The sequence below is a fragment of the Pristis pectinata genome, chromosome 3, assembly GCF_009764475.1.
Source record: "Pristis pectinata isolate sPriPec2 chromosome 3, sPriPec2.1.pri, whole genome shotgun sequence".
NCBI classification, from domain to species: domain Eukaryota; kingdom Metazoa; phylum Chordata; class Chondrichthyes; order Rhinopristiformes; family Pristidae; genus Pristis; species Pristis pectinata.
Window position 1 is genome coordinate 87,832,564 of NC_067407.1, and position 13,505 is coordinate 87,846,068.

At 39.8% G+C, this 13,505-nt stretch overlaps 1 protein-coding gene across 6 annotated transcripts in view; it reads left to right on the forward strand.

Annotated features, from left to right (window-relative positions):
* snap25a (synaptosome associated protein 25a) overlaps positions 1-13,505 on the forward strand; it is a 115,644-nt gene that overhangs the window by 68,225 nt on the left and 33,914 nt on the right. For 4 of the 6 annotated variants that reach the window (XM_052012859.1, XM_052012860.1, XM_052012862.1 and 1 more), the window contains 2 exons: positions 2,327-2,468; positions 4,851-4,892. In XM_052012859.1, coding sequence (XP_051868819.1) covers positions 2,397-2,468; positions 4,851-4,892 — 114 coding nt within the window. In that variant the 5' untranslated portion in view covers positions 2,327-2,396. The remainder of the gene's footprint in view (positions 1-2,326; positions 2,469-4,850; positions 4,893-13,505) is intronic. The other 2 variants (XM_052012863.1, XM_052012858.1) reach the window with 1 other exon arrangement.

A 13,505-nucleotide genomic window follows, 5' to 3' on the forward strand; every position in this document is an offset into this window, starting at 1 on the left:
GCTCCTCAATATCCCTGTTACTATTGGGTGGCCTATAAAAAACACCCAGTAAAGTTATTGACCCCTTCCTGTTCCTAACCTCCACCCACAGAGACTCCGTAGACAGTCCCTCTACGACGTCCACCTTTTCTGCAGCCGTGACACTATCTCTGATCAACAGTGCCACTCCCCCACCTCTTTTGCCTCCCTCCCTGTCCTTTCTGAAACATCTAAAACCCGGCACTTGAAGCAACCATTCCAGTCCCTGAACCATCCAAGTCTCCATAATGGCCACCACATCGTAGCTCCAAGTATTGATCCAAGCTCTAAGCTCATCCACCTTGTTCACAATACTCCTTGCGTTAAAATAGACTCATCTCAAACCTGTCTGAGCACGTCCCTTCTCTATCACCTGCCTATCATACCTACTACTAGCTTTCTCTATTTGAGAGCCAAACACCTCTTCCCCAGTCTCTCCAGTTTGGATCCCACCCCCCAACAATTCTAGTTTAAACTCTCCCCAGTAGCTTTAGCAAACCTCCCCGCCAGGATATTGGTCCCCCTGGAATTCAAGTGCAACCCATCCTCTTTGAACAGGTCATACCTGCCCCAAAAGAGGCCCCAATGATCCAGAAATCTGAATCCCTGCTCCTTACTCCAATCCCTCAGCTACGCATTTAACCTCCTCCTCATTCTGTTCCTATACCCACTGTTACTTAGCACAGGCAGTAATCCTGAAATTACTACCTTTGAAGTCCTGCTTCTCAACTTCCTTCCTAATTCTCTGTAGTCTTTTTTTCAGGACCTCATCCCTTTCCCTACCTATGTCGTTGGTACCAATATGTACCATGACCTCTGGCTGTTCTCCCTCCCACTTCAGGATATCTTGGATGCGATCTGAAACATCCTGGACCCTGGCACCTGGGAGACAAACTACCTTCCGAGTTTCTTTCCTGCATCCACAGAATCACCTGTCTGCCCACCTAACTATAGAGTCCCCTATCACTACTGCCCTCCTCTCTCCTTCCCTCCCCTTCTGAGCCACAGGGCCAGACTCTGTGCCAGAGACACTGCCACTGTTGCTTCCCCCAGGTAGGCTGTCTCCCCCAACAGTACTCAAGCAGGAGTACTTATTGTCAAGGGGTACAGCCACAGGGGTACTCTCTAGTACCTGACTCTTCCCCTTCCCCCTCCTGACTGTGACCCACTTGCCTGACTCCCGTAGTCCCGTTGTGACCACCTGCCTATAACTCCTTTCTATCACCTCGTCATTCTCCCTGACCAGACGAAGGTCATCGAGTTGCATCTCCAGTTCCCTAACACGGTCCCTCAGGAGCTGCAGCTCGACACACCTGGTGACAAGGAAAAGAGTATTTCATCCAGAGCATAGAGTTCTGGAACTCACTGCCTGGAAGGTTGTTAGAGACAGCACTTCAATTCAGAAATGACAACATGTATGAAGGCCATTTGTCCTATCAACTCCAAACTAGCTCTGTGCACAATAAACATTTCAGTCTTGTGAATGGTAAACATTTCAGGTTAGTGATCTTTTGTCAGATGGAAACTCATTTATCTGAAGCGTTAACATTTTGCACCACAGATGCTGCCTGATTTGCTGACTATTTCCAGCACTTTATTGTTCATTTCAAAGAGCTTTTCTGCTCACAGTTATCATGCAGAAAATGTGTTGGCCAATTTGTGCACAGCAACCTCCCACAAACAGCAATGTGAAAATGAGCAGATAACTTGTTTTCATTTATGTTGATAAATTGACCACAACATAATTGCTATTGTTGACGTAGTATTTGGAATCTTTTACATTCACATGGGAGAACAAATGAATCCTTCAATTCACATCTCGTTCAATAGACAACACATACAGCAGTAAATGTTCCTTAAATACTCCACTCATGCTATCCTAGATTTTTGTTATTTTGTTTCTGGAGTGGGTCTGTGCCCACAGCCTTGTTTAAGGAGTTAATCATGTCCTGCTCAGTATTTACCCCTTCCCCCTATAAACTAACATTTCCCAATAAATTAACATTCTCCTGTGTGATGAGCCCTGCCTGAGAAGAGAGGTGATATGCAAGGCAGGGATACAAAGTGAAAACATGAATAAACCTAACTAATTGTAAAATTTGGGCTTGTTGTCAATGTTACTGATCACTCAGTATTACTGACAGTACCAGTAGAACTGAGTATTCCATTTTAGTTAATTTTAGTAAAGAATAATTATGTTTTGGGATTGTCAATATCTGTGTTCAATACCATGTAAGCTACAATAAAGGAAATATTTGATTTTTATATTTAAATAGATCAGTCTAATTCACCGGTCTTTCTTTATCAGCAGGTGTAATCGGTGCCATTGTTTTGCATCTTGCTGGGGACTGTCACTGCCATTGTAGCACTGTTTCATCATGGCAGATGATGCAGATATGCGCAATGAACTGGAGAATATGCAACAGCGTGCTGACCAGGTGGCTGATGAGGTGAGTCAGATTGTGCAAAAGCTCTGAATGCTATCGTCTTTTCATTTCTAATTGCTTCAGAACTCATTTCAGTGTGTTGGCGCATTCAGCTGCTTCAGAATTTCTGTAATGCTTTAAAGGCAGCAGAAGGAGGTGGTGGCAAGGTAGAACTGTGTATGGCTGCATATATGTGGAGGCTGACCACTCGTCTGCAGCTGATTGCACTCAGATAAAGAAGAAGAGGGAAGCACGGTTAGAAACAATGTCTGCACAGCCTTATCCACCCCGTCCCTGGCAGATTGTTTCAGTCTTGGCACCCAGACTCCGTGCTATTCAACGCTCGCTTTCTACACATTCTCTCACCCTCTTTTTCAGTGACTGAACCATGAGCTATTTTTACCCTGGTATCTTCCCCTCAATCGTCTGGTCTGATACATATGTAAGATAAGATAAGATATCTTTATCAGTCACATGTACATCGAAACACACAGTGAAGTGCATCTTTTTTGCATAGTGTGTTCTGTGAGCAGCCCGCAAGTGTCGCCACGCTATCTTTATAAACCTGTTCACACTGTACCATGTCCATAATGCCTTACTTGCATCCCACTATCGTAACTCACTTTTCCGAAGTATTTTACTATGTTATGATGCTGTATAAATAGAAGTCACTGTTATTGTTTTTTTCTTCTATGTCGCTGTTTTTGTTATGCCTTGAGTTGGCTTTTTGGCCAGGTCTCACTTTTTACCTTTTTCTTTACTCCTTTTTAACTTCTCTCTATCATTTTATCCTATTTCTCTGTAATGCTTTTGGCTCTTTTGTTTAACTCTGTCCCTGTCTGCCCTTGTCATAAATATATGCAATACAGGGAAACCTTTCTAAGGTTTAATCAAATCTGTAGCCCAGCCATGAGTGTCCAAAAAGTCACCGATATCATTTTGAATTAACAGAAGCTATTACATTCTAGCTATTTTTTTTATTTTGTTTTAATATTTATGGGTAAGATTTCATGTATCAACCATTGAACTTTCAGGTAATTTATATGTGTTTGGTTTAAATCATCTTGTGTTGGATAATTAATGTTACTATTCAGGGTTATATCCACTCATTTACATGATTATCCAATGCAAGCAGTTGCAATCTGTAACTAGGCAATTGAAAAAGCAAGTATCTCCCAAAAATATCATTGATTGAAATGCAAATAAAAGTTATAGTTTACATCTTGTACTGACAATATTAAGAATAATGATAACATTATAATGATAACATTAAGAACCTGTACTGATATTGTTAAAAATCATCAGAAATCATCCCATGTAGGTTAAATTGCTGGATGGGAGAAGAATCCTTAAGTAATAAATAGTGTTTATATAGATTTATATATAAATAAAATCTATTTATCTTCTTTCTACTCTAATCTGTTCCAGAATGTTATAAGGTTCTCAGCGCTGAAACAGGTCATTTGTCAAGCAGTCTAAATCAATGTTAATACTATATACGAATGTTCTGATCAAACCTAAGAACTTAACCTTGTAGATAAGCTGATCAGGGCAAAGCAGACATGAAATGACAAAGGAAAGTCACTCAGAATGCTTTTGCCTCTCAACAAAGGTGTCACACTTAGTTTGTATGTGAGTACATGCAGGAGACCTGTAGGGGCAAGAATTCATAATAGTTACAGCATCCACCCTGATTTTACTGAGACCAGTCTTGGGCTGGGGTTGTCTCTGCAAGGGATATTGCAAAGAATAGGAAGTACGGTAAACATAAGGAAAGGAGAGCTTATGACTACTGATTCCCTTTCTTGATAACATTGTACTGTATCACTGTGGAATGAATGCACAACAAATGGGCCAGTATCATATATCGAGAAGGCTGTTTAAAGCTTAAGAGATCTTGGCAGAACTCAGGCTTCTCTTTCATTTCCTTGTTGCTAACAGTTATTTGGTATCCCGATAGCTATATCCCATTGGTCCATTATCAGTGCAATAATATTTATGCCACAAAGTCATGCTGTTTGACATAATTATTTTTAATGAATGATTAACAAATAGAGAAGAAAATAGCTATATTTTGAAGAAGAGTGACCAATTATTATTGAACATCAGGTTGAAAACAGCAACTTATAACTGTTTGATCATAGCAAGTTATGGACTTGGAATTTGAATGATGCTTGAAGGGGAGAACTGTGTAATGCAGTGGGGAAAGGGCAGAAGAGGAAGACTCAATAGTTCTTTCAAAGACTTGGCACAGGAATAATGGGCTGTGTAGCCTCTTTCTGTGCTCTATCATTCTATGATTCTATTTAATGATTTTTTTTTATGTATTAAGGGAATGGTTAAACTATTTTGTCATAATTTCTAATGCTGGTTTACTTATTTTCCTTCATTTCTTCCTTCTTACAGTCATTGGAAAGCACCCGTCGCATGCTCCAGCTTGTTGAAGAGGTAAGGACTTAATATTTAGAAGAGTACTAAATTCTTTCATTATTTCACAAAGTATATTTAAACATCATTAGCTTTTTATTATATAGATAGATATAAAAATTTCCATTATTCCATAGTTTTTTGAAAATCAATTTTAAATCTTTGGACAAGGGCAGTAAATGTCATGATTAGAATATAATCTCACTCAATGGATTAGACCACTGCTGTAAATTCCACCCTCTATTCACCCTGCTCTAAATAACATTTATTGGCAGACATTGGCAACACAGGAGAAGAAGAAGAACACAGTCATTCAGTGGGATCCTGGATGATCAGTATCTTAACATTAGCCATTGCTATGGCTTTAAGTCCTTCAGGCCCTGCTGCCCTTCTTAGATAAAGGAACATTAGCTATCCTCCAGTCCTCCGACACCTCACCTGTGGCTAATAAAGTTGCAAAAATCTCCATCGGGGCCCTAGCTATCTCCTCCCTTGCTTCCCATAGCAACCTAGGATAGATTTCACTTAGACCTGGTGATATATCAACCCTTATGTGTCCCAAAACATTTAATACCTCCTCCTTCTTAATACTGACCTGCTCCAGATTATTCACATGCCCCTTCCCTGATTATCCATGCACCCCTCCCTCCCTTCCATGTCCCTCTCCTTGGTGAATACAGATGAGAAGTATTTATTTAGGATCTTGTCACGTCACCTAGCTCCACACATAGATTACCCCATTGGCCACCAAGGGGACCCACTCTTTCCCTGGCTACCCTCTTGCTCCTGATATTCTTCCAGAATTTCTTGGGATTCTCCTTAATCTTACTTGCCAAAGATATTTCTTGGCCCTTCTTTCCCTCCTAATTTCTTTCTTCTCTCCTATACACTCCTATATTCCTCAAGAGACTCCCTCGATCCCAGTTGCCTAACCTGCCATATGTTAATGTTTTTTCCTAATCAAACCGTCGATATTCTTTGTCATCCAAGGTTCCCTGGTTTTGCCATCTTTGCTCTTCACCCTTACCGGAATATGCTAGCCCCGAGCTCTTATTAACTCTCTTTTGTCAACTGTCTTTTACCAGCAAGTATCTGCTCCCAATTTACCTCTGCCTGGTCCTCGCTTATGCTATTTAAAATCAGCCTTCCCCTAATTCAAGGCCTTAACTCAAGGACCACCCTTATCCATTTCCCAAACTACCTTGAAACTTACAGAATTATAGTCACTGTTCCCAAAGTGTTCCCCCACTGACACTTCCTACACCTGCCAGTTTCATTTCTTAGGATAAGGTCAAGAAATGCCCTATCTTTAATTGGACTCCCTACATATTAACTCAAAAAATGTTCTTGAATGTGCTTAACTAATTCTGTTACATCTAAGCCACTTGCACTAAGATATTCCAGTAAATATTGGGAAAGATAAAATGCCCCACTATTATAACTCTATTGCTCTTACACCTTACTGCTATTTGCTTACATATCTGTTCCTCTACTTCCCACTGACTACTGGGAAGCTGATAGTATAACCCCACCAAGGTGGTTGCCCCTCTCATATTCATAAATTCTATCCATATGACCTAACTGGATGGTTCCTCCAGGACATTCTCTCTAAGTATTGCCATTATGCTCCCCCTAATCAATCGTGCAACTCCCACTCCTCTTTTGCAATCCTCTCTGTCACATTTGAATCTTTTATACTCTTGCTAGTTCTGCCCTTCTATCAACCACATTTCCATGATAACATCATAATTCCAAGTGCGATCCATGCTCCAAACTCATCTGACTTGCCTGTGAGTCTCCTTGCATTAAAGTAAATAGAAGTCTCTTGTGATGTGCCTTGCTTGTGATGCTTGTTGGCAGATGTTTGTCTTTAATAAGAAATATTTTGGCCACAAGGCTGCTGGAAGTGCTAGCTAGCATTGGTGCAGCATGGGCAATGGGACATCAGGGATCTTAGCACATGATGGGACCAACACATCCCCTTAATCAGTGTGATAAAAGGTTTGAGAAATAAACAGGAGAAGGATTTAGAATGAGGTTTATTTAGAGTGTGTGAATTCACTGAGAACTTGTGTACAGATGAAAAAGTGAAGAGAGGGGAAGGCAAATAAAAAAAGTCAAAATTTGACACATTTAAAATCTTATAGTTAAGATTGAGAATCTGAAATCATAGTTTTGAGAGATTTATTAAGAGTTACTAACAATTATAATGTTGTTTGGACATTGTTAATTACGAGATTTACTCTCTATGGCTAGTTTAATGGGCAATTAAAGCAGAAATAGAGCAATGCCATCTAAATCACAGACTTCTCCCATTTATGCAAAAATAATGGCATAGCAACATAAATTGATCTGCAGCTTATGGCCATTTGGAATTTATGGGTATCTCTTCTTCATGACAGGTTGCTGGAACATTAGTGGATTAATAAAGACATGCATCATTTAAACATCGTTATCTGTTTCAGCAAATCTACCCCAGAGTTTTGAGAAATGGATGATGATACTAATTTATTTTTGATTCTCTATCATGTAGAAAGGAGTTGAAAGTTGAAATTCAATTCATTTTTACTGTGATCTAGAGGAGGTGCTCCTGGCTCTGCCTGTAGGGTTACAAAATTGCTTGATGACAGCAAATGCCAGAAGATCAGATCTAAATTGATGGAAAATTAGTCAATAGTCCTCCACAGACATGTACTGCAACTTATCTCATTTACTGGTATTTGCTGCACCTGGACAATGCTCCAGTTGCAGACTCAGGTTAACTTTTATATTATAACTATGTTTTAATATTTACATATTGATAAAATCACATCAAGACCATAATATCTAATGAGAGACCTCCAATACTGAACAACAGCATTCACTGTTCAAGGATCTTTCGGTGTAGCCCATGGTCACACAGACCAGAATGATCCAAATTCAATTCCTGATCTGTGCTGAGTACATTGGAAGCAGCAGAAGGTCTTGTACAGTTAGTCTCAGTGCCATCGTTAAGGAAGAATAGATTAGTCAGGACTCCTGATCCTGACAGCCTTCCATGATCTTTGCTGGAAAGAGCATATGGGTGAATCAGATTCAGTCCATCTGTGTTCATGTTTGACTAACTAACCAGCAGTAAGGATGCAATGGAACAAAGCAGCTCAGACACTTCAATGGGACTTGAGCCCATCAGGAGTCTTGAGATGATCATCTGAAAGATTCCTGTATATCAGTAATAATTAAATGCTTGTAACTTTGCCAACTGATTTTACAATTTTTGTTGCAAATGTGTGTTTTCCACAATTGTACAAGTGACGATTTCTATGCGCTTTGAGGATTCAGTATCATAGGAAGGATATAATGACCTTGGAAGGAGAGTAGCCAGACTCAACAAGAAAATTATCAAAATGCCAAGAATTAGGTTATGAATAGAGATTATATTAATGATTATGTGCTTTGGATATGGAAGATTGAGACAGAGAGTGCCTGAGTTGAGGTTACTAGGATTTTGAAAGGAACTGATAGGATGTTTTCTGTTAGGAGTGAGTATAGGACGAGGAAGAACTTAGAATCAGAGTCAGGATGTTTGGGAGGGAAGTTATGGAACACTTCTTCACACCACAAAAAGTAGTAGTTGCTTGCCCAATTAATTATCTTAAATCTGAGATGATAAGACGTTTATTGCTAGCCAGATGAATTAAGGGATGTGGAGATAACACAGTAAATGGGGTTAGTATACAGATCAGCTATGATTTCATTAGACTGCAAAACAAACTCAAGGGGCTGAAAAGCTTCCTCTGGTTCTTATGCTCCCATGGTATGACATCTGATAAAATAGAAAGAATTTGTTATAATTGTCCAGGAAAAGTACGGGACAGTGCCTGAACTCCACTGTGATAAATGTTGTTTCTAGATATCACTCACTATTTGAGTGCCTGCATGAACAACGCCTACTTGAAACCTTAGGTTTTCTCAGTAACCTAGATTCCAGCAACTGCAGTCCTTTGTTTCGCTTGAAACTTTAGCTGATGGTTCATGGGATCTCACCCCAACTAGGGAGATGTAGAAAAGGATAGAAAATTGGGGATAAAGATCTGACTGCTACTCAGCAAGCAATATTCTAGCACTCATTTGATCCCTATCAAAGCTTAAAGAAATGCAAAATAAGTTTGTAAGTTCTAAATTTATGAGCTGACATGCATGTGGATGAGCTGGCAGCTTATTTTTGACAACATTTATAAAAGAATAACAAAGTTGAGGAAGGGGAATTTTAAACCAACAACAGCCAATAACTCCTACATCCTGTGAAGGGATAAAAATGAAATTGTACGATGACATGTTTGTGTCCCAGATTACTCTTAAGACCTGAGTGAGTAGCTGAATAACAGTAAGATATGAAAGAACACATGCAATGATAAAACACCTGATCTTTTATTTACTCTTTCAAATGTTGAGGATAATGTTCTGTCAGTTTTCTTTTCCATCCTTACACCACACAGTAAGAAGTCAAGAGGAAAGTTGAGCAGCTTGACACACGGTCGATATCCAGTGAAGTGGCTAGAATACAGCATGCACTTACAGTATAATTTTTCCCAAGACACTCTAAACACTCTTACTATCGATAGCCTCAGTTATGGGTCAGATAGGCAAGTTTCATATGAAGCTTAGACAGTCAATTGATATGATGCACCTTCCTATTGAAGGAGAAGCCAACTGTGACTGATAGAACAATTGTCTCAGCTAAGGGTCTGAGTATGCAGGTTCAATGATGGCTACTATTGCAACTGAGCTTGCAAGAATAACTCGGAATGACATTATAATACAAACACATACTGTGAATGAGGATAAGCTCTGTACTTTTAGAGCAAAAATCTGCCTATGGTTATGTCTGGGTATGTTCTATTCCATTCTTTAAATGAAATGTTACAAACATTTATAATTAATAAGTGTTCTTGAATCTGGTAGATCTAGCAGTGATTTTTGTTGGTTAGGATAAGTGTGTGTATTTTTAGAATCGCAGCCAGTCTCAAGTAATTAAATTAATTTGTGCAATTGCAAGCCAGCTGTTCCTTTTTGAGCAGTCTGAAAGTAAATATAGTTTTGGACAATTAATTTATGCAGTGTAGTGCAGATCCTTAGAATGGAGCTAAATAGCTGTTAAGGCAGAGCCTTACGTGCCTTATCATTAGCAGTGATGTGCAATGTGAGATGACCTAGAGGAAATAATGATCAGTGCTGTCTCTACATTTTATTCTTAAGGAGAGCCAGTCGGTGCAAGTCTGCAATGACATAGAATCACTTCAATTAAGTTCATCACTAGCTCTGAGGAAGCTCTGAAAATAGATCTGCCAGCTGTGTTCCAATATTACAGTAAAATTCTTAAAGGAAAATAATATGATGAATAAAATAAAAATATCTGCCAACTAGGGCCAGAAAAACTATTTCTGACAATAAGCTATGGCTACTTTACATGATGGAAGAAAAGTGACATAGACATTCAGTGCTGAAAATAAACATTTCTGACATTTTCATATTCTTCTCACAGAAGTGTGAGCTGTGGTTCAGTTGGTGGTACCCTTGCACCCGAGACAGAAGGTTGTGGGTTCATGTTGCCATCCAGAGACTTTAACCCGTAACAATCTGTACCCCACTAAAGGGGTGCTACACTGCCAGAGGATCCATATTTGATGTTAAACCAAATCGCTATCTGCTCCCTCAGGTGAACATCGGTGAACATTGCACTATATTGAAGAGTAGGGAAGTTGTCTGTGTGCCCAGGCCAACATTCATCCCTCAATCAATATTAATAAAGCAGATTGTTTGATCATTATTGTGTTTCTGTTTATAAGACCTTGCTGTGTAAAGTTTCAGTTGATATCCAACATTATAATAGTAACCACACTTCAAAGCATCTCTCCCATCATAAGCAGTGAACTCACCGGTAGTTTTGAGGCAACCTAAAAAGGAAGTAAAAGTTGCTTTAAAATGAACATGTTGGTACTGTTACTGGAGAAGCAAATATTTTCTGTGTGATCCTACTCTGCTGACTATTCAACATCTGCATCTTTCGCAGTTCAGGAAGGTCATTGCATTCTGTGTTGGTCCTGGTGGGCAAAGCACTGAAGCAGTAATGCAAATATTGGGGATCTTGCAAAGCTGGTCCCACTTAACTCGGGGCTGGTTTTCTATGTGGAAAGCAATGAGGGTTATTTTCTCTGTGAACAGTACATTAGTGAGGTGTTCACTACGGAATACCTGATGTCGCTGCTGTCTCCTGTGGGAACTTAGACTGAATATGAGACATAGGAATTCAAGGATGTGGTAACTTAGACTGGAAAGATCATCCATATTATTCAAACATTCTACATTGGTGTGCTCATGCAAATGTTCTACCACATGATGAAAAATAGCCCAGATTTTAGCTGATGGCACAAATTCCATCGCATTCTCCACGGTGAAGTGAAGCCCACAAAGGCAGGATTCCCAGAAGTCACACTAATGTATGTTGACATGGTTATAAGGATAAGAAGGGCTGTGGGCAAATGAAATTACTTCTGTCATTTTCCTCTGTTACTCCTTATTAAACAGAATAACAGGGAATGATACTTGAACAAATCACCATAATTGTAGTATTCAAATACCTTGATCAAAAATTCTGAAAAATAAATGGAACTAATGTAAATCACAGCACACATGCATAAGTAGAAAGCTCACAAGAACTAAATGATAGCATTCCCAATCCAAATGCCACGTGCAAGAATGCCAACAAAATATCGTTTTGAGAACAGATTTGCTGGAAGCCTGGAAGTGGAACTGGTGGCTTTCACCTCTGTCAGCCAAGCCAAGAGTACCGTCCCCATAAAACAATCCAGCAAACATACCAATGAACATAAGCATTCAAAGTGGACCAACACTTGGCCAGGTGGTTGAACCAAGTACATTGAGACAACTTGTCTATCTCCTCCCACCATCCACACCCCACACAAACACACACCCAACTTTTTACTTGCAGGTTCTATGATTAACTCTGTTAAAGAGGGTACATCTTCCGAATCCGGACAATGAGTATTATTTATATATTTCATGTAGCATTCCAACATAAATATAGATAGGAGACTGTTCTGCCTTCCTCCCAGCTTTCAAAACATCATCTCATCACCAATTCCCTACATCTCAGTGTCCAACTCACCCTTAAAACACATCCTGGAGTATTAGCCAATGCTAAACGTGTTATTGAAACTAAGTCTCTGGTGAGTTTGCTGCTTATGATGGGGGAGGTGAAACGTTCTCTTCTATTATTGCAGACGATTGCAGGCAGCAGCTTTCAGGGTTCTAATTTACTGCAGATTGTGTGGAACTTTACTGATTTACACAGTTGTTTTTTTTTCTGAGAAAGTCCTACAGAATTCAACACATTTTCCTTTCCTCCAAGGTAAAGAAAAGAATGAATCAGGCTAACTTTACTCAAGAGACATTCATTTCCCCAATTCCTAAGAATACCATCTGTTTCACTTGAAGGTAGTGAAATATTGTACCTTAAAATCCTCACACGCTTAATAAAGCATGCCAGATTAGTGGGCTGATTCAAATGTCTGCAGCTTGATTACAAATACCCAGCGAGACAAAGGATCAAAACCTCACCAAATCTTGATGAACCTCCTCTTGATTATATATAACCACAGGAGCTACGCTGAATGTTGTGTGAGGGATTTGTGAAACCAGATTAAATTCAGCCCACTTTCTATGAGGTCTGGATAAAAAGAATTACAGGGAGCAAACAGTCTCCTCTCTGGGATAATGAAGATTTTGTTTCAGCTCAAATCCTCCATATGATCATAATGCCTTGGTCAATGTAGAGGGGGAAGGGATGCACGAGTGATGAGGAAGTTATAACTTGTATTGCTCAAGCTTACAAACATGCAGTTTTAAAGCAGAACAAACAGTATTTTAGATTTTACATCAGGGCTCATAGTGAGGTTGACGGTGCTGATTCATTGCCATGGAATTAGTTGGGCTGGAGCTTCCAGAGTCCACACAAAGGTAGAAATCTGGAGGTTGCTGCCCTGTTCTGCCACAACTGTGCCCTATTAAGCTTGAATGTGGCCTCCTCTTGTGCTCTTTTCCCATGCATGTCATGCTGTAAGTGTGGCAGAATTTAAAAGGAGGAGGAGTGGGAATGGCAGGGGCCCACAACCCAGGAGTAATGACATTAATGAAAGCACATTTTTGAGGGCCACAAATGCCCAGTGGTAGTGAGTACAGCTGACATGGCACATACCTGGACTACAACAAGGAAAGAAGTGTGTCAGGATTCCCTAAACTCAGTGTTCCCACTATTGAGCCTCATTTGGGACCCACACAGCAGTGGTGGCTCAGAAGCCCCTGTGTTATAACTGTCTTGCAAATGAAGTATCTTACGGCTGACTTCAGAAACTCCACAAAAGGGGCAATAGTCCTGGGATCCCAGCCTGTAGAATTCTGAGGAATTTAGCCTTATGAATCTGATAGTCCTCCGGCAACATTTTTGCTTAAGTCTGTAAATGTTTTGATACTGATCAGGGAAAGGAAGACAATTTGAACATCACTCTTCTGCTCATTAGGGGTTACTTTTTGTAAGTTTCAATATTCACAACAACAGGAAGCTCAGATTAACTG